Consider the following 21,678-nt stretch of genomic DNA (forward strand, 5'->3'; position numbering starts at 1 on the left):
GCTAGGAAAGATTTTCATCTGATTGTTTACCTGATAGTCATATTTATCTGGTTGACCATTAATCTCTTAAATGTAGAAAAGTTTTTCCTTGTGTGGCAAAAAATATGTGACATTTTCCATTTCAAAGTCCAAAGAGAATGACAGGACAGACTACAATGCACTAAGAAACTAGAAAGTTATTGAATATGCGACAATGTGTTTAAGCAAAGTCTTTCATTTGACACTTCTTCTTCTCTGCTCCTTTTGTGTTATCTATGTTATAAGAACCAAAGAAAATGGCTACGTGTTGTGACAATATCATGATCCACTTATGGATGAGGATGGCTAGACAAGAAAAGCAGCATGGAGAGCCCAGACACAGAGGTGGAAAAGGGGGATGTAGAGGGGAACATGGTGCTCTGTACTGTGCACCACACTCTGAAGGGCTCTCTTGACTCCCCAACCATTCAGGTGGGTTGAGGGGCCAGGATGGATGGCACACAGTCTGCTGTGGAGACTTCTCAACAGGACAGTGTCTTGGAGATAACTGCAAGCCAAGAGACTGAATAGCTCTTACTATGTTGACAAACATATATTTAACCTAAAAATGTTTCCTCTATACGAAAATAGCAACATGCATAATTACTTTCGTTTAAATTTATATTTATTAAAGTAATAACTCATTTAAATTCATGATAATAATAATAATAAATGGCTAATGTTAAGCACTTACCATGTGCCAAACTCTTTACCTTCATTATATTATTTAACACAATAATCCAAGGGAGTAGGTTGCTATATGATCTCCATTTTACAAGTGAAAAAATGGAGCCTTGAACAATGCATATAGCTTACCTATGTTTATTGCTAGTAAGTGGCAGAGAGGAACATTAATCCAGATCTGCCTAACTCTGAACCTCAAACTCTTAATTACTGGTATTAGGTAGCACCTTCTTTGATCTCTCTCTATCAGTTCATCATAATTTGAAATAAAAAACTGCAGGTATTGAGATTTAAACCAAGAGCTTTAATAATAATAGAAATTTTATAGAACAGAGAAGACCAAACCTTTCTAAACTATAGATTACATAGTTAATGGTATCTTCTCTCCTTTTCATTTATCTTTCATCAGTTAGTGTTATAAATATGTAACACAGAATATTAAAGTTCAGTTAAATGAGAGAATTACTCAAATGAGAGAATTGTTCTTGCTAAATTCATATTTACATATTTTATCATTTCTACCAGAGTGTTTATTTCAAAATTCATTTCCTAAAATGTGATTTTTCTCTCTTGAGTGTCATCTTTTTAAATGGTAGGGAAAGCATTCCCAATATTCAACACAAACTTATATACTGGTTTGAAGATAGTAACACATTTCCACATTTGCAAATTTCTTTCTCTCTCACTGTAGCTAACAAACCCACTAAAACTTGTAAGAAAATTGAACTATAATAAATAAATATAAACATACATTAAAGTGCAAACATATACAGGTATCCCTTACTTTTCAAAAGTTTGCTTTATACCACTTTGTTTTTTACAAAAGACCTACATTAGTACCTATTTTCACAAACTGAAAAAAATCTGAATAGATTTTCTCTTTTATGAAAAAGGTGAAAAATGAAAATTGGTTCTTCACTTTAGGCCATTTTGGCTTACAAGTTTTCTTAGAAATGCTTTCCTTTCAGATAGCTGGGGAAATCTGTATTTGTATCACGATTTTGACATCCTAAAAATAATAAGTTGACTAAACCAATTTATCTTGTGTTTATTGCTTATGAAGAGTATTTTGATGACCATAAAATTCAAAATATACCCTACAGTATATTGCAAAGAAAAATTAACCGTTTTTGGTGTGTGGGCAAGAAACAATCTAAGGTAAAAATGCTTTACTAAAACTGCTTTGGGATTTAGAATATTCTAGTAAAGAGGAGAATTTTAAAGGGACATAAAACTTTTGATTCAATATCCCGAGTGTGAGACCTTTTCTCTTCTAGGCAGCTCCATTGGTTTTCAAAGATTACTTGGCCCATTAGAACAGCATCATCTTTTAAAATACAGGACATGTACTTAACAGAGGCAGAGTGCATCACTTGAGAGGATGTCTCAGGATGTTAGTGTCCCTTTTAATCTGTGCTGCCTGGCAAAACAGGCACAAAACTCAACCCTTGGTTCAACACCATTAGCAGCTTTAGCCCTGTGTGGTACCAAAGCACAAGAAGCATAAAGTATGCAGTACAGCCTTCCTCAACTCACTTTTCAAAAAAGAGTATTTCATGTATTTTTCATGCTATTTCTCTTCTCTTCCATAAGATTTTAATGGACTAGAGTATGTCATGTGTATAGAACTCATGATAAAATGGAGAGACAGGCGCTATATGATTGAAGTAGCTTCAGAAATAGACAAGGGACAAATCTTTTAAAATGCATTACCTGAATACGATTTAACTTGAAAAGTGAAAGTGTTGTTGTTATTTTTAATAGCACAAAGAGATTTGTACTACAGAAAGTCTAAAATGATTATTCACCCCAAACGGATTATTTATTTTGAAATGAATATTTATAGAGAACATCTGAATTAGGCAGTAATCTTTGCCTTTGTTTAAACACAATTAACAATATGCAAATTAAGGCAGTGCTTTTTAGAAAATATGTGAGCCTAAGTACTAATATTGGCAGTCATTTCAATATCTGCACAGTGAGTACATAAAATGAGGAACAACTAACCTGTTATGCCCTTAATTAATGAACACCTGTACACAATGAAAGCATGGCTGATTTCACGAATGTATGGAAATCCAACCTAGCAATTAATGTTCAATTAAAAATTCACACTATTGAAAAAGTAGCAGAAAAAAAAAACTTGTGATAGGCAAATCACAAAAGCAGAAAAGTTGGATTTTTCTGTGAATGAATCTTTTCCAACATATTTAGACTAGTTTTTCTTTTCTTGATTGCTTAATTTTTATATGAAAAGAATTTGAACATCTTTTTAATGATTATTCACACTTTATGCAATAAGTTGATCATTTGGGATTCTTTTCTTTTCTTTCTTTCTCTTTTTAAGAACCAGATTGAATGTGTTTTAGAGAAAGAACCAACTCTTTTGATAATTTATTTTAATTATTATAAGCTTTGTTCGATTTCTAAGAAGTCACAAATCACATTTTTGGTCCAATTCTATAACTATGATACAAAATGTACAATATACAGTTCATTCTTAACTTTCTATGTACATGTGTCTCTGACCTGGGTCCTGATGTGGATAGCAGCATATAAAGGAAAGAAAAGGAATATTCCTTTTTAATCTTTCAACAAAGACATATGGAGTACCAGTGCCAGACATTGTTCTAGGTATTGAAGATAAAACAGTGAACAAATAAGACAAAATTCTCATCCTTAGTGTACTTACATTGTAATGATTATTGAGATTCATGCTATCATTGAGTGTAAAGACATTAATTTGTATTTCTCCTTCTCGTATCTGTAATCGACCCCCCTCTTCATTTCTCTGTTGTTTTAATCTTTCTTATCGAAATTATTGATATTTGTGTTTGCCTAAGCTAGTGCCTTACTAAATACTTTTTATATACAATTTTATAGGGACATACAGATAAATCTCAATAAGACTTTGTCCAAAGTAATTAAAACTCTACTAACAATTTTTCTTTATTCTGCTTCTTCCAGATGATGGACAAGTTATCTTAACATTTGTTTTTAAATAAAGCTGTTAATTTTCCTTGTGTGGTCTTTAGAAAGATTCTATCAGAGATACTTCATTCTAAAAGGCCGGAAGAATACTGTTTTTTTTTCTAAGTTAGGAAGCAGTTATTTTACACATAGACATCAAGATGGCAGTAGGTCAAGTTAAGACTATGTTTGTCTTTACCAAGTGTAATTTATACCAGCTCAGACGGTGAAGGGCAACATAAAGAGTTTAAGGAAGTACCCTATAATTAGAGGTAACTGTTATCACCGGTGAAAAAGAGGGTGAGCTAATCTATTCTGAATTTTATAGGTCTGCTGTATTGAATGAATATAATTAGAAGAAGAAACTAACTGCTTCAGTTTCATGGTAACTTGATGCAGGCAAGGTTTGGGAGGAAATTGAAGCACCTAGACCTGTACTTGTAGAAACAAGGAAAGAATGTTCTGAAAACAGATAAAATGAAAGAATTATTTTGAAGAAAAATATTTTATGATGTCTAGGTAAATGAATCAGGAAAAATTATACTAAAGCAAGCATTAATGGTTAATTCAACTTGCTTTAAAAGTGATTAGGGACATACCAAAGAGAATGCTGACTCCCCAATATTCTTACCTGCTTCATTTGTGCGGATCATTCGAGATGGGGTGCTTGGATCTCCAGTCCCAATTGGATTGGTGGCCACCACTCTGAATTCATATTCCACCCAGGGGTTCAGGTCCACTGCCATGGCTGATTCCATGTCCCCTGTTATGATTTCTGGGACTGTGGAGAGGAAGCAGATTTCATGCCTTTAAGTGAACTGGAAATGCTTATAGATCGCAATCAAAGATATCACAGGCACTGACATAATTGGCAGGCTGCTGTGTACATCCTTATAACACATGGTCATGTGTCACCTCCCATCTCATTAGTAAAATGAAAATCAATCTTCAGAAGTAAGCACTTGCACATGTCAGTTTGTTGTAGTTAGAATTCTTTCATCTCATATTTACACATAAATTGACATAACATAACTTGCCATGATCATTTTGTCAACCCCTCAGCCCCAGATAAGACACCAACTAGTGCTCTAATTTAAGCAAATAGTTCTCATATTTCTAGAGAAAGTTCTTGAGCAGTTTTCTCCTCACAGTTCTGGCAAACATGCTTAGCCACTTGGCAGTTCCAAGCAGCAGAGTAAGAATATATTTCTCTAATTTAAAAACTCCAGTTTGTGGTTTCAAAGTGGAAGCTCTGAACTCTCCTTGGAGTGATTTTTGCACTGCATTTAGATTTTATTAAAACATAAAATTGTGTGTCAATATAATTACCACATAGTAAAGTATTTTTTACATAGCGTTTATGCTCTATTTGACTGCTTTTCTTGTTCACTCATCTCTGCTGTGTAGGAAATATTTCTGGAAGAACATTTGTTATAGAGGTGAAAAGGGGGAAAGTAGAAAACCTCCCTTATGAAGTTCAATCATTCTCTGGGTTTATATCAGCCCTGGATTTCTGTTTAAACATGGCAGGACAGTGGCAGGGGGGAGCTTTTGATCTGATGACTTGATGGACTTTTACTGTGACAAGGTATAATTAAATGCATCTTGGATTTCCCATAAAAATCTCTTTTGAAATGTAACAGTAGAATATTACCAAATAATTAGCTTCCTGAAAGGTGAATGATCAGCCCATAGGCAGTGTGGGCTGCCTGACAAATATCACAGCCCTACAGAGCTGACTTTTTAAAGCAGTGAAATGAAGACATGAAAAAAGTCTGTCCCCTTTTGCTGCACTGGCAAATGAGCCACATGCTTGGAGTCTAAGAGGTAGGGGATAAAGGCCACTGTTCAGTCCATAGCTTGGTAGAATACTGAGCTGTGTATGCCAAACATAAAGGTGGGAAGAAGAGATACCAAGACACTCAGCTCTCCCTAGAGCCCAACATACACTGCTTCACCAGTACTTGCCTTGGGTCCCTCAGGACTTACTGTTTCATTGACTTCTGTTTATGTCAGTCATTTCAAGCAACTCCAGACAGATAGGTCGTGCCTCATCCGTTTTATTCTAATGCCCATAGAACTCTGCACATTTCCTCTTTCTGTCTCAGTTGTCATCCTTCCCTACTGTTTAAAATCCTTTTATTAGGGCCTTTGGAATTCATAATCCATCATTAGCAAAATTGCCATATACTCATTTTTCTTTCTGAACATTCTTCCAACTTTTAACTACAGTAGAAACATGAATCCACTCTAAGGCAACTTTACGCCTCTCAAGGGGTGGCCCTCTTAAGATATTGTAAAGAAGAGGTCAATCCATCTCAGTTGTGTCTCTCTCCTCCCCACCTCCCCTACAAATGTCTCTACAGCAAGCATGCAGGTATTTTTCCCACTTAAAAACAAATCAAAACAAAATTGTCTCAAAATTTTCTCTCCTTCCAGCCTTCACTCAGTCTCTATGTTTCTTTTATAGCAAAACTTCTTGAGAGTTATTTGTGCCTTATTTGCTATCTCCAATTATTCTCTTTCTATTCACTCTTGAACCCACTCCAATCAAGCTCTTACCTCCAGCATTCCACTATAACTGCTCCTGTAAAGATCACCAATGGTCTCTATTGCTAAAACCGTATGGTTGGGTCTCTGTTCCTTAGATTGTTTGTTCTAACATCATGCTATGACACAGTTGATCATGCTCTGCTCTTTGAAATACTTTTCAAAACTTCTGTTTTTCTCCTTTCTGATTATGCCTTATCAATCTCCGTTGCTAGTTTCTTTTCTTCTTCCAGGTGCACCACAGTTCTACTAACTCCCATTTTTTTTTAACTCCATGGTGATCTTAGCTAGTCTTATGATTTTAAATACCTTCTGTATGCTGATGACGCCAATATTTTCAGCCATGAACTTCCTCCCTAAACTCCAAATTCACATGTCCTATGACCTATTAAACATTTCTATTTAGATGGGATTCTTAACCTTAATTTCCCCCACCTACTTTTGCAGTATTCCCTACTCAGTGAATGACAATTTCTGTATCCAAAATTTGGGGGTCATCCTGGATTTCTTTCTTTTTCCCCTGCACTACTCCAACTCATAAGCAAATTATGACGTCTCTGACTTCAGAGTGTTTTGATTTCTCCACTTCCCTTTGCAGCAAAACTTCTTAAAAGAGTTGTCTGCATTAACTTTTCTCCATTTTCTCTTAAACCAATTCTTGTGAGACTTTAGTCCTTACTATTTTACTAAAACTTCTAGTGTCAAGATCATGAATTACTTCTATGTTGCTTAAATCAATGATCAATTCTCATTCCTCGTCATACTTTCCAAGTCAGCAGCATTTGACCCAATTGATTACTTTCTCTTCCTTGATAGATTTTACTCTTTTTTTCTGTCAGGAGCTCACATTCTTTTTTTTTTTTTAACAAATGGTTGCTTCCCCTTTGTATCCTTTGGATGGCTCCTTTTCCACAACTTCTTTCTATTCGATACTTGAGGGCTTAGTTTTCATACTCCTTTCTTCTTTATTTTATGCTTATATCCTTGGAGATGGCATGCAGTTTTATGGTATTAAATGAAATTTATATGCCAATAATTTCCTAATTTATATCTTTATTCTAAACCTCACTCTTAAACTCCAGCCTTGTATATATAATTGCTGTCTGATCTCTTTAAAGGCGTCTCCCCCAAATACAGTCATACAGTGGTTAGGATTTCAACATATTAATTTTGGGGAGACACAAGTCCGTCCATAGCAGGCAGGTTGTGATTTTTTAAATTTTTTTAAAATTTATTTTAATTTTGGAAATTCACTTGATGCACAATCTATGTTAGTTTCACGTGCACTACAGAATGATTTGACATTGCATACATTATGAAATGATTGCCACATTATGTCTAGTAACCATCTGTCCCTAAACAAATATATTACAATATTACTGACCATATTCTTAGGCTGTATATTACATGCCTGTAACTTATTTATTTATAACTAGAGATTTGTACCTCTTAATCTCCTTCACCTATTTCACATCCCCCAATACCAACTTTCTGGCAATATCTGTCTGTTCTATGTATCTAAGAGTCTGTTTTCATTTTGTTTTCTTTCTTTTTTTGTTTTTTGAATTCCATATATGAGATCATGTGGTATTTGCTTTTCTCTGATATTTCATTAGCATAAGACCCTCTAAATCCATACACATTATGTCAAATGGCAAGATTTCATTATTATTATAGCTGAGTAATATTCCATTGTTTATATATTTACCACATATTCTTTATCCATCTGTCAATGAACACTTAGGTGGCTTCCATATCCTGGCTATTATAAATAATGCTGCAATGAACATTGGAGTGCATACATCTTTTTGGACCAGTGTTTTTGTTTTGTTTAGATAAATACCCTGAAGTGGGATTGCTGGATTTTATAGTAATTCTATTTTTTAAAATTATGCAATCAAATTTTTAATAACAAAGATACTATTTTTAACGTGGCCAAATATACTTGGCTAAGTCCAGATTTAAAAAATATCAAGAGCTTGGTCAACGATAAGAGCTTGTGGAGGGAGCATCAGTGTTCTGCTGCATTTCTGCATCTGGCAATACAACAGCAAGCACCAGATTTTAGTAATCCTATTTTTAATTTTTTTGAGGAAGCTATTACTGTTTTCCATAGTGGATATACCCACTTACATTCCTACTAAGAATGCACAGGAGTTTCCTTTTCTCCATATGCTCACCAACATTTGTTATTTGTTGCTTTTTTGCTAAGAACCATTTTCACAGGTGTGAGGTAATATCTCATTGTAGTTTTGACTTGCATTTCTCTGATGCTTAGTGATGTTGAGTGCCTTTTCATGTGTCTGTTGGCCATCTCTATGTTTTCTTTGGAAAAATGTCTATTTAGGTCCTCTGCCAATTTTTTAATCAGGTTGTTTGATTTTTTTATTTGATGTTGAGTTGTATGAGTTCTTTGTATATTTTGGATATTAAACCCTTATTAGATGTATGATTTGCAAATATCTTCAAATATTTCAGTCTACCTTTTTGTTTTGTTGATAGTTTCCTTTGTTATGCTAAAATTTTTTAGTTTGATGTAGTCCCATTTGTTGATTTTTGCTTTTAGTGCCCTCATCTGAGGAGACAGATCCAAAATAAATATTAAGACTGATGTCGAACAGTGTACTATGTTTTCTTCTAGGAATTTTATGGTTTCATGTCTTACATTTAAATCTTTAATTCATTTTGAATTTATTTTTGTATATGGTGTGAGAAGGTAGTCCAATTTGATTCTTTTGCATGTAGCTATCCAGTTTTCCCAGCATTATTTACAGAAAAGCCTTTCTTCTCCTCATTTTATATTCTTGCATCCTTTGCCATAGATTAGTTAACCATATGTGTGTGGGTTTATTTCTGGGCTCTCATTTCCCATACTATTTTGATTACTGTAGCTTTGTAGTACAGTTTGAAATGAGGGAGAATGATGCCTCCAGCTTTTTGTTTCTTTCTTGATTGTTTTGGCTATTTGGGGTGTTTTGTGTTTCCATACAAATTTTAGAATTATTTGTTCTAGTTCTGTGAAAATTGCCATTGGTATTTTGATAGAAATTGCATTGAATCTTTAGATTGCCTTAGGTGGTTTGGTCATTTTAACAATATTAATTCTTTCATTATATCATTTTCTATGTATAGTATTGTTTCATCTGAAAACAGTGAGTTTTACTTCTCCTTTCCAATTTGGATTCCTTCTATTTATGTTTTCTTGTCTGATTGTTATGGCTAGGCCTTCCATAAAGGTAGTAAAAGTGGGCATACTTGTTTTGTTCCTGATCTTAGAGGAAATGCTTTCAGCTTTTCACCATTCAATATGATGTTAGTTATGGGCTTGTCATTTATGACCTTTACTATGTTGAAGCATATTTCCTCTATACTTACTTTGTTGAGAATTTTTATGATAAATGGATGTTGATTTTTTCAAAAGCTTTTCTGTATCTACTTTGATATGTATATGATTTTTATTCTTCAATTATTTAATGTGGTATATCACACTGATTGATTTAGGAATATTGAATCATCTTTGCATCCCTGGTATAAATCCCACTTAACATTGCTGTATGATCTTTTTTATGCATTGTTGAATTCAGTTTGTTAACATTTTGTTGAGGATTTTTGAATCCATGTTCATCAGTGATATTGGCATATATTTTTATTTTTTATGTTGTCTTTATCTAGTTTTGTTATCAGGGTGATGCTGGCCTCATAGAAAGAGTTTAGAAATGTTCCTTCCTCTTCAATTTTTTTGGATAGTTTGAGAGGAATAGGTACTAACTCTTCTTTAAATGTTTAGTAGAAATACCCTTTGAAGTCATCTGGTCCTGTACTTCTTTTTGTTGGCTTTTATTTTTTTTATTACTGATTCATTTTCAATACTAGTAACTGATCTGTTTTATTTTCCATTTCTTTCTGATTCAGTCTTGGGAGATTATAAGTTTCTAGAAATTTATCTATTTCTTCTAGATTGTCAATTTATTGGCAAATAATTTTTCATAGTAATCTCTTATGATCCTTTATAAGAGATTAGTATTATTATTATTTATGTAACGGTTATAACTTCTTTTTCATTCTTGATTTTATTGATATGGGCTTTCTTTTTCTTGATGAGTCTGACTAAAGGTTTATCAATTTTGTTTATACTTTCAAAGAAACAGCTCCTAGTTTTATTGGTTTTTGTTTCCTATTGTTTTATTTAGTCTCTATTTCACTTATTTCTGCTCTGAAATTTATTATTTCATATCTTCCACTAACTTTGGGTTTTATTTGTTCCTGTACTAGTTCCTTTAGGGGTAGGGGTAGGCTGTTTCCTTGAGATTTTTCTGGTTTCCTGAGGTAGACTTGTATTTCTAAAACTTTAGAACTGCTTTTGCAGCATCCCATAGATTTTAAGACGTTGTTTTAATTTTCATATGTCACCAGGAATTTTTTTGACTTCCTTTTTGATTTCTTCAGTGACCCATTGATTTTTTTAATAAGGAGTCTTTCATTTCTTAATGTTAGTTATTATTCTTTTTTCCAAATAATATACCTTAGCAGAACAATGCTTTCTTTATTTTTTAAATTTTATTTTATTTATTTATTTATTTTGGCTGTGCAGCCTGCGGGATCTTAGTTCCCCAACCAGGGATTGAACTCATACCCCCTGCTGTGGAAGTGCAGAGGACCACTGGACCACCAGAGAAATCCCCTGCCATTGGTTGTTTAGTAGTACATTGTTTAGCCTCCATGTGTTTGTGTTTTTTTGTAGTTTTTTCCTTGTAGTTGATTTCTAGTCTTAAATCATTGCATTTGGATAAGTGCTCAGTATGGTTTCATTCTTCATGAATTTACTGAGACTTGTTTTGTGGTCTAGCATGTGGTCTATCCTGGAGGATATTTCATGTGCACTTGAGAAGAATGTGTATTCTGCTGTTTTTGGATGGAATGTTCTGTAGATATCTGTTAATCTATCTGGTCTAATGTGTCATTTAAGGGCAGTGTTTCCTTATTGGTTTTTCTGCCTGGATGATCTGTTCATTGAGGTAAGCAAGATCTTAAATTCTCCACTATTATTGTGTTACTGCCAATTTTTTCTTTATGTTTGTTAATATATGCTTTATGTATATGTGTTCCTATCTTGGATGCATATATATTTACAACTGTTATATTTTCTTTTTGGATTGATCTCTTTAACATTATGTAATATCTTTCTTTGTCTCTTGTTACAATTTTTGTTTTAAAGTCTATATTGTCTAATATAAGTATTGCTACTACAGCTTTCTCTTTGTTTCAATTTGCATGGAATATCTTTTTCCAACCCCTCACTTCCAATTTGTTTCCTTAGAGTTCATGTGAGTCTCTTGTCATTGCATATATGGCTCTTGTTTTTTCATCCATTCAGCCACTGTATTTCTTTTGATTGGAGCATTTAGTCTATTTAAATTTAAAGTAATTATTGATAAGTATGTAGTTATTGCTATTTTGTTAACTTCTTTATGGTAGTTTCCACAGTTCATTTTTGTTCACTTCTCCTTTTGCTCTCTTCCCTTGTGGTTTGATGACTATCTTTAGTTTTATGTTTGAATTCCTGTCCCTCTTTTGTGTGTATCTCATATCTCTTGTAAATTTTTGGTTTGTGGTTACCATGAGGTTCATATATAACTATATAACTGTATATATATATATATATATATAATTATTTAAGTTGATGATCTCTTAAATTTGAATGCATTCTAATAAGCCTGCATTTGTACTCCCCCCAAAGTTTAATGTTTTTCACATCATTTTACACCTTTTGCTTTGTGTATCCCTTAACAACTTGTTGTGTATATAGATGATTTTACTACTTTTGTCTTTAACCGTCCTACTAGCTTTATAAATGGTTGATCTATCACTTTTATTGTATGTTTCACTTTATTGTATGTTTGTTTGCCTTTGCTTGTCTGTAAATCTCTTCACATCTGAGTGGTAGCTTTTCTGGGTAGAATATTCTTGTTTGTAGGTTTTTTCCTTTCATCACTTTGAATATATCATGCCACTTCCTTCTGGCCTGCAATGTTTATGCTAAAAATTCAGCTGATTTTTCCTATGGAAGTTCTCTTGTAACTTGTTTTTCTCTTGCTGATTTAAAAAAATATCCTTTTATCTTTGATGTTGACATTTAATTATGGTATGTCTTGGTGTGGGCTTCTATGGGTTGATCTTGTTTGGGACACTGTGTGCTTCCAGGAACCTGATATTTGTTTCCATTATGAGATTAGGGAAGTTTTCAGCTATTATTTCTTCAAATGATTTCTCTGACCCTTCTTCTTCTGGGACCTCTATAACATGAATGCTACTACATTAGATGTTGTCCCAGTGGTCTCTTAAACTGTCCTTTTTTTTTTTTTTTTTGCAGTATGCAGGCTTCTCACTGTTGTGGCCTCTTCCATTACGGAGCACAGGCTCCAGACATGCAGGCTCAGGTGACCATGGCTCATGGGCCCAGCCACTCCACGGCATGTGGGATCTTCCTGGACCAGGGCACAAACCCGTGTTTCCTGCATTGGCACATGGACTCTCAACCACTGCACCACCAGGGAAGCCTATGTCCTATTTTTTAAAATTTTTTCTTCTTTTTTCAACTTGGGTGATTTTCACTACTGTGTCTTCAGTTTGATCTGTTCCTCTGTATTATGAAATATAGTATTGATTTCTTCTAGTGTATTTATTTCAGTTATTGTATTTTTCAGCTTTGTTTGGATCCTCTTTATATTTTCTAACTGTTAAAATTATCACCACATTCATCTATGTTCTCCTGAGTGTAGTGAGCATCTTTATGAACATTATCTTGAATTTCTTATCAGGTAGATTGCTTATCTCCACTTTGTTTAGTTCTTTTTCTGAGGTATTATGAGATTTTTTCTTTTTCCTTTTTATCATATTCCTCTGTCTCCTCATCTTGCCTAATTCTTTGCTTATTTCTATGTGTTGGATAAGTCAGTTATACTTCCCCATCATTGAGAAGTAGCCTCATGTAGGAGACATCTAGTAGACGTTCAACAGCACACTCCCTTCTAGTCACTGGAGCTATATACTCTAGGGGTCTCCCTTATTTGGGTTGCGTGGACCCGTCTATTGTAGTGAGGCTGACTACTGTGGGTGCTCTGGTGGGCTAGACTGGCCTCCATTCTGTTTGAATCTCAGGTACTGCCTCATGGCTGCTGGCCTGCTAAGGGCAGGGCCAAGTTTTGAAATGGTTGGCTGCTCAGCCTGGGTGGGCCCTGAGCTGGTGTCAGCCTGCTGGTGGGCAGGTAGGCCCTCAGCAATAATAGGTTAGACAGAGGACTCCAAAATGGCACTTGACAGCATCAGTATGCTTGTGGTAGAATGAGCTCCCCCAAATGGCTGTCACCAGTGTCTCTATCCCCAAGGGGAGCTCCATTGCCTCCTGCTTTTCTAGGAGGCTCTCCAAGATCAGCAAGTGGGCTGACCCAGATGCCTTTAAAATTATGGCCTCTACACTGGGACTTGAAATGTGTGAGATTTTGTTCATGCCTTTTACGAGTGGAGTCCCTATTTCCTACAGCCCTCCAATTCTCCTGAATGCAAGCCCCACTAGCCTTCAAAGACAGAAGTTCTAGAGACTCTTCTTCCTGGTGCAGGATGCCCAAGGTGGGGAGCCCAATGTAGGGCTTGGAATCCTTGCTCCTTGGGGAGAAACTCTGAGACTGTGATTATCCTCCCATTTGTGGGTCACATACCTGGTGGTATGGGTCTCAACTACACAGTGTCTCTGTCCCTCCTCACCATCTCTTTTATGGTTTCTTCTTTATATCTTCAGTTGCAGAATAATATTTTCTCCTAGTCTTAGGGTCATTCTCATAGGTAGTCACTCTGTAAATAGCTGTAGTTTTGGTGTGCCCATGGGAAGTGGTGAGTTAAGGATCTTTCTACTCAGCTATCTTCACCACACATCTCTTGAAATTTTAAACAGAGTGGTCAGTATGAGCCTCATTATGAAGGTGCATTTGAGTGAACTTTTGAATGAAGTTTGGATTTAGCTATGCCAATATTTGGAGGAAAGCATCCCATGTAAAATGAGTAACTAGTACAAAGGTATTAGATGCATTATAGGCAGGACATTAGAAGACCAGTGAGTCAGGAGCAGAGTGAGAATGGTAGAAAATGAGTTTGTAGAGGGATTGGAGGAACCAAGACATAAAGGATTTGGTCTTTCATCCTGAGAGAAATGAAGAGACATTGGGGAATTGATACTGTGTTATCTTTAATATATTAAGTTATGTTGAAAATAGGAAGTAATTAAGGTTAAATGAAGTCATAAGGGTGGGACAATGATTTGATAAGAATAGTGTCTTTATAAGAAGAGACACTGGAAAACTTGCTTCCTGCCTGTCTGCTATGTGAGTATGCAGTGAGAGGGCTACTATCTGCAAGCCAGGGGGAGCATTCTCAGCAGAAATCAAAAGGAACTGGCTGACACCTACATGCTCAGTCACCAGAACTGTTAGAAAATAATATTTTGTTGTTTTAGCCACCTAGGTGATGGCATTTGGTTATGACAGCCCAAGCAGACTAATATACTACCTCTTCCACAGTACTTCTGATCTTCCTTACAATATAATATTTCTTTATTTGTTTCATTCATTAACTTCCAAGATACTATTTAACTTACATGTTTATTATGTTCTCTGTTTATTGTTTGTCCTCACCCATGTGAATACCGTCTACACAAGAGCATGAATGTTTTGTTTTGTTTTGTTCCCTCATACATCCTAAGTGCCTAGATCACTGTCTGAAGGTTGCTTGTTACATTATTATTGAATGAATGAAAGGGGAGTTCAAATTGCCAGGTGTGACCAACAGTTAATTTCTGTTTTAATCTTGATGTAATTATTTCTGATGCAATGCTAAAAAACAAAATTAATATAAAATTTATAACTATCCTTCCTCCCAAAGCTACATATATTTATATTCTCCTAGCCATAACTATAGGTTTTAAAGTCTCCTACCTAGGGGGAGACATTCAAGATGGCAGAGGAGTAAGATGTGGAGATCACCTTCCTTCCCACAAATACAACAGAAATACACCTACATGTGGAAAAACTCCTACAGAACACCTACTGAATGCTGGCAGAAAACCTCAGACTTCCCAAAAGCCTCAGGAGTAGTGGATTAAGTCTCCACAATCAACGTGATGTACCCTGTATCTCTGGAATACCTGAATAGACAACAAATCATCTCAAAATTGAGGTGGTGAAATTTGGGGGCAACTGCAGACTTGAGATATATATATTTTTTCTATTTTTGCGAGTGTGTATGTGTATGCTTCTTTGTGTGATTGTGTATGTATAGCTATGTTTTACAATTTTTCATAGGGTTCTCTCTGTCCTTTTAATTTTTTTTTAAGTATGGTTTTTAGCACTTGTTATCACTGGTGGACTAGTATTTTGGTTTGGTTGCTCTCTTCTTTCATTCTTTTTAAATTACTTTTTAATTTTTAAAAAAATTTATTTTAATAACTTTATTTTATTTATTTATTTATTTATTTATTATTTTAATCTCCCTTTCCTTTGAAACCATGTAGCTGACAGTCTTGGTGCTCCAGCTGGGTGTCAGGCCTCTGATGAGGGGCAGCCGAGTTCAGAATATTGGCCCACCAGAGACCTCCTGGCTCCATGTGATATCAAATGGTGAAAGCTCTCCCAGAGATCGCCATCACAGTGCTAAGACTCAGCTCCACTCAACGACCAGCAAGCTACAGTGTTGGACAGCCTATGCCAAACAATTAGCAAGACAGGAACACAACCCCACCCATTAGCAGAGAGGCTTCCCAAAATCATAATAAGGTCACAGACACCCCAAAACACACCACTGGAAGTGGTCCTGCACACCAGAAAGACAAGATCCAGCACCACCCACCAGAAAACAGGCACCAGTTCCCTACACCAGGAGGCCTACACAACCCACTGAAGCAACCTTAGTCACTAGGGACAGGCACCTAAAACAACAGAAAATACGAAGCTACTGCCTGTGAAAAGTAGACCCCAAACACAGTAAGTTAAGAAAAATGAGAAGAAAGAGAAACACACAGCAGTTGAAGGAGCAAAGTAAAAACCCACCAGACCAAACAAATGAAGAGGAAATGGGCAATCTACCTGAAAAAGAATTCAGAGTAATGATAGTAAAGATGATCCAAAATCTTGCAAATAGAATGGAGGAAACACAAAAACGTTTAACAAGGACCTAGAAGAATGAAAGAGCAAACAAACAATGATGAACAACAACAAAAAAATGAAAGTAAAATTTTTCTAGAAGGAATCAGTAGCAGAATAACTGAGGCAGAACGGATAAGTGACCTGATAAAATAAAATAAAATACAGGAAATTACTATCACAGAGTATAATAAAGAAAAAAATAATGAAAACAATTGAGGACATTCTCAGAGACCTCTGGGACAACATTAAAAGCAACAACATTCGAATTATAGGGGTCCCAGAAGAAGAAGAGGAAAAAAAAGAGACTGAGAACATATTTGAAGAGATTATAGTTGAAAACTTCCTTAGTATGGGAAAGAAAATAGTCAGTCAAGTCCAGGGAATGCAGAGAGTCCCATACAGGATAAATGCAAAGAGAAAAATGTCAAGACACATATTAAACGAACTATCAAAAATTAAATTCAAAGAAAAAATATTAAAAGCAGCAAGGGAAAAACAACAAATAATATACAACAGAATCCCCATAAGTTTAACAGCTGATCTTTCAGCAGAAACTATGCAAGCCAGAAGTGAGGGGCAGGGCATATTTAAAGTGATGAAAGGAAATAAACCTACAGCCAAGATTACTCTACCCAGCAAGGATCTCATTTAGATTTGAGGGAGAAATTAAAATCTTTGCAGACAAGTAAAAGCTAAGAGAATTCATCACCACCAAACCAGTTTTACAACAAATGCTAAAGGAACTTCTCTAGACAGGGAACACAAGAGAAGGAAAAGACCTACAATAACAAACACAAATCAACTAAGTAAATGGTAACAGTAACATACATATCGATAACTACCTTAAATGTAAATGAATTAAATGCTCCAACAAAAGATACAGACTGCCTGAATGGAAAAAAACACAAGACCAGTATATATTCTGTATACAAGAGAACCACTTCAGACCTAGGGACACATACTGACTGAAAGTGAGGGGATGGCAAAAGACATTCCATGTAAAGGGCAATCAAAAAAAGCTAGAGTAGCAATTTTCATATTAGAGAAAATAAACTTAAAAATAAAGACTATTACAAAAGACAAAGAAGGACACTACATAAGGATCAAGGGATCAATCCAAGAAGATATAACAATTGTAAATATTTATGCACCCAACATAGCAGCACCTCAATACATAAGGCAAATGCTAACAGCCATAAAAGGGGAAATCATAGTACAGGACACAAAGTAGATTTTAACATCCCACTTTCACCAGTGGAAAGATCATCCAGAATGAAAATAATTAAGGAAACACAAGCTTTAAATGATACGTTAAACAAGATGGACTTAATTGATATTTATAGGACATTCCATCAAAAAACAACAGAATACACATTCTTCCCAAGTGCTCATGAAACATTCTCCAGGATACATCATGTCTTGGGTCACAAGTCAAGCCTTGGCAAGTATAAGAAAATTGAAATCATATCAAGTGTCATTCCTGACCACACTCTATGAGACTAGATGTCATTTACAGGAAAATACAAGGAGGCTAAACAATACACTACTAAATAACCAAGAGATCACTGAAGAAATCAAGGAGGAAATCAAAAAATACCTAGAAACAAATGACAATGAAAACACAATGACTTAAAAAATGTGGGATGCAACAAAAGCAGTTCTAAGAGGAAAGTGTAGAGCAATACAATCCTACCTCAAGAACCAAGAAACATCTCAAATAAACAACCTAACTTTACACCTAAAGCAAATAGAGAAAGGAACAAAAAAACCTCAAAGTTAGCAAAAGGAAAGAAATCATAAAGATCAGATCAGAAGTAAATGAAAAAGAAATGAAGGAAACAATAGCAAAGACCAATAAAACTAAAAGCTGGTTCTTAGAGAAGATAAAAATAAATTGATAAACCATTATCCAGAATCATCAAAAAAAAAAAACGGGAGAAGACAAATCAATAGTATTAGAAATGAAAAAGAAGTAACAACTGACATTGCAGAAATACAAAGGATCATGAGAGATTACTACAAGCAACTATATGCCAATAAAATGGACCACATGGAAGAAATGGACAAATTTTTAGAAAAGTACAACCTTCCAAGTCTGAACCAGGAAGAAATAGAAAATATAAACAGACCAATCAAAAGCACTGAAATTAGGACTGTGATTAAAAATCTTCCAACAAACAAAAGCCCAGGACCAGACGGCTTCACAGGAGAATTCTATCAAACATTTAGAGAAGAGCTAACACCTATCATTCTCAAACTCTTCCAAAATACATCAGAGGGAGGAAGACTCCCAAACTCATTCTATGTGGCAACCATCACCCTGATGCCAAAACCAGATAAAGATGTCACAGAGAAAGAAAACTACAGGCCAATATCACTGATGAACATAGATGCAAAAATCCTCAACAAAATACTAGCAAACAGAATCCAACAGCACATTAAAAGGATTGTACACCATGATCAAATGGGGTTTATCCCAGGCATGCAGGGATTCTTCAATATATGCAAATCAATCAATGTGATACACCATATTAACAATTTGAAGGAGGAAAACCATATGATCATCTCAATAGATGCAGAAAAAGCTTTGGACAAAATTCAACACTGATTTATGATATAAACCCTACAGAAAGTAGGCATAGAGGGAACTTACCTCAACATAATAAGGGCCATATATGACAAACCCACAGCCAACATCATTCTCAATGGTGAAAAACTGAAAGCATTTCCTCTAAGATCAGGAACAAGACAAGGTTGCCCACTCTTTCCACTATTATTCAACATAGATTTTGCAGTTTTAGCTACAGCAATCAGGGAAGAAAAAGAAATTAAAGGGATCCAAATTGGAAAAGAAGAAGTAAAGCTGTCACTGTTTGCAGAAAACATCGTACTATACATAGAGAATCCTAAAGATGCCACCAGAAAGCTACTAGAGCTAATGAATGAATTTGGTAAAGTTGCAGGATACAAAATTAATGCACTGAAATCTCTTGCATTCCTATACACTAATGATGAAAAATCTGAAAGAGAAATTAAGCAAACATTCCCATTTACCATTGCAACAAAAAAGAATAAAATACCTAGGAATAAACCCACCTAAGAAGGCAAAAGACCTGTATGCAGAAAACTATAAGACACTGTTGGAAGAAATTGAAGAGGATACATACAGATGGAGAGATATACCATGTCCTGGGATTGGTAGAATCAACAATGTGAAAAAGACTATACTACCCAAAGCAATATACAGATTCAATGCAATCCCTGTGCAACTACCAATGGCATTTTTCACAGAACTAGAACAAAAATTTATACAATGTGTATGGAAACAGAAAAGACCCCGAATAGCCAAATTCATCTTGAGAAAGAAAAATGGAGCTGGAGGAATCAGGCTCCCTGACTTCAGACTATACTATAAAACTACAGTAATAAAGTAATAAAGTAATGAAACTTGAAAGCTTTTCTGCAGCAAAGGAATCCATAAACAAGATGAAAAGACAGCCCTCAGAATGGGAGAAAATATTTGCAAATGAAGCAACTGACAAAGGATTAATCTCCAAAATTTACAAGCAGCTCAAGCAGCTCAATACAAAAATTCAAACAAACCAATCCACAAATGGGCTGAAGACCTAAATAGACATTTCTCCAAAGAAGATATACAGATTGCCAACAAACACATGAAAAGATGCTCAATATCACTATTCATTAGAGAAATGCAAATCAAAACTACCATGAGGTGTCACCTCACACCATTCAGAATAGTCATCATCAAAAAATCTACAAACAATAAATTCTGGAGAGGGTGTGGAGAAAACGAGACCCTCTTGCACTGTTGGTAGGAATGTAAATTGATACAGCCACTATGGAGAACAGTATGGAGATTCCTTAAAAAAGTAAAAATAGAACTACCATATGGCCCAGCAATCTCACTAATGGGCATATACCCTGAGAAAACCATAATTCAAAAAGAGTCATATACCACAACGTTCATTGCAGCTGTATTTACAATAGCCAGGGCATGGAAACAACCTAAGTGTCAATCAACTGATGAATGGATAAAGGAGACATGGTATATATATATATAAATGGAATATTACTCAGCCATAAAAATTAACAAACTGAGTTTCTGTAGTAGGTGGATGGACCTAGAGACTGTCATACAGAGTGAAGTAATTCAGAAAGTGAAAAACAAATACTGTATGGTAACACATATATATGGAATCTAAAAAAAAAAAAAAGTTCTAAAGAATGTAAGGGCAGGACAGGAATGAAAATGCAGACATTGAGAATGGACTTGAGGACACAGGGTATGGGAAGTATAAGCTGGGACAAAGTGAGAATGTGGCATTGACATATATACACTACCAAATATAAAATAGATAGGTAGTGGGGAGCATCCGCATATCACAGGGAGATCAGCTCGGTGCTTTGTGACCACCTAGAGGGGTGGGATAGGGAGGGCAGGAGAGAGACTCAAGATGGAGGAGATATGGTGATATATGCATATGTATAGCTGATTCAATTTGTTATGAAGCAGAATCTTACACACCACTGTAAAGCAATTATACTCCAATAAAGATGTTAACAAAAACTAAAGACTCCCACCCCTATTCCATATCCTCTCCATCATCCTTAATTCTAATTTCTCTTTGAAAATGTTAAAAGAAAGTTTAGAATTCTGAATTCATTGCTACTTGTAAGGACTATTAAAAAATTGCAAAAAAAAAAAAGAGTTGAAGGTATTAATATTTGCGATGAAATAACATACAATATGAACTAGAATAGAAATATTTTTATAAAATTAGTATTTTTATTTCAAATGCAATATTGTGGAGATTAAAGATAATGGAGAATGTATATCAAATGATGCATTTTTAAAGACTTGCATGTATCTTTCTATAAAATTAGTCTTTCTGGAACTCTGGAGACAAGTTGGTTTCAAAGAAATTATTCTGCTTCAGAATCAACACACAGCAACTTTAGTGGAGGACTGCATATTGATTCCAGGAGAAAAACTTGTTAAAATGCTTTTCCTTTTAAAAAATTGTATCCAAAAATTAAATTAAAATAAATTAAATTATATTAAAACAATAAACCTATTTAGTTGATAAATTTAACCACCAATCAGTCAGTGGAAACTATCCACAAAGAGGAGGCATATCTACTGATTGAAGAATAGTTAAGAAACATATTTGAATTAAGTAAATAAAGGCCAATCAATTCTTTGATTATAGGTGATTTGGTATTCTTAATCAGACATAGTCAAAAA

General features: G+C 34.9%; 1 protein-coding gene across 1 annotated transcript in view; it reads right to left on the reverse strand.

Moving 5' to 3' along the window:
* Positions 1–21,678, reverse strand: part of CNTN5 (contactin 5) — a 1,462,970-nt gene that overhangs the window by 67,632 nt on the left and 1,373,660 nt on the right. The window contains exon 18 of the mRNA XM_032640142.1: positions 4,304–4,453. Coding sequence (XP_032496033.1) covers positions 4,304–4,453 — 150 coding nt within the window. The remainder of the gene's footprint in view (positions 1–4,303; positions 4,454–21,678) is intronic.

This window comes from Phocoena sinus, chromosome 8 (assembly GCF_008692025.1).
Source record: "Phocoena sinus isolate mPhoSin1 chromosome 8, mPhoSin1.pri, whole genome shotgun sequence".
Taxonomy (NCBI): Eukaryota; Metazoa; Chordata; class Mammalia; order Artiodactyla; family Phocoenidae; genus Phocoena; species Phocoena sinus.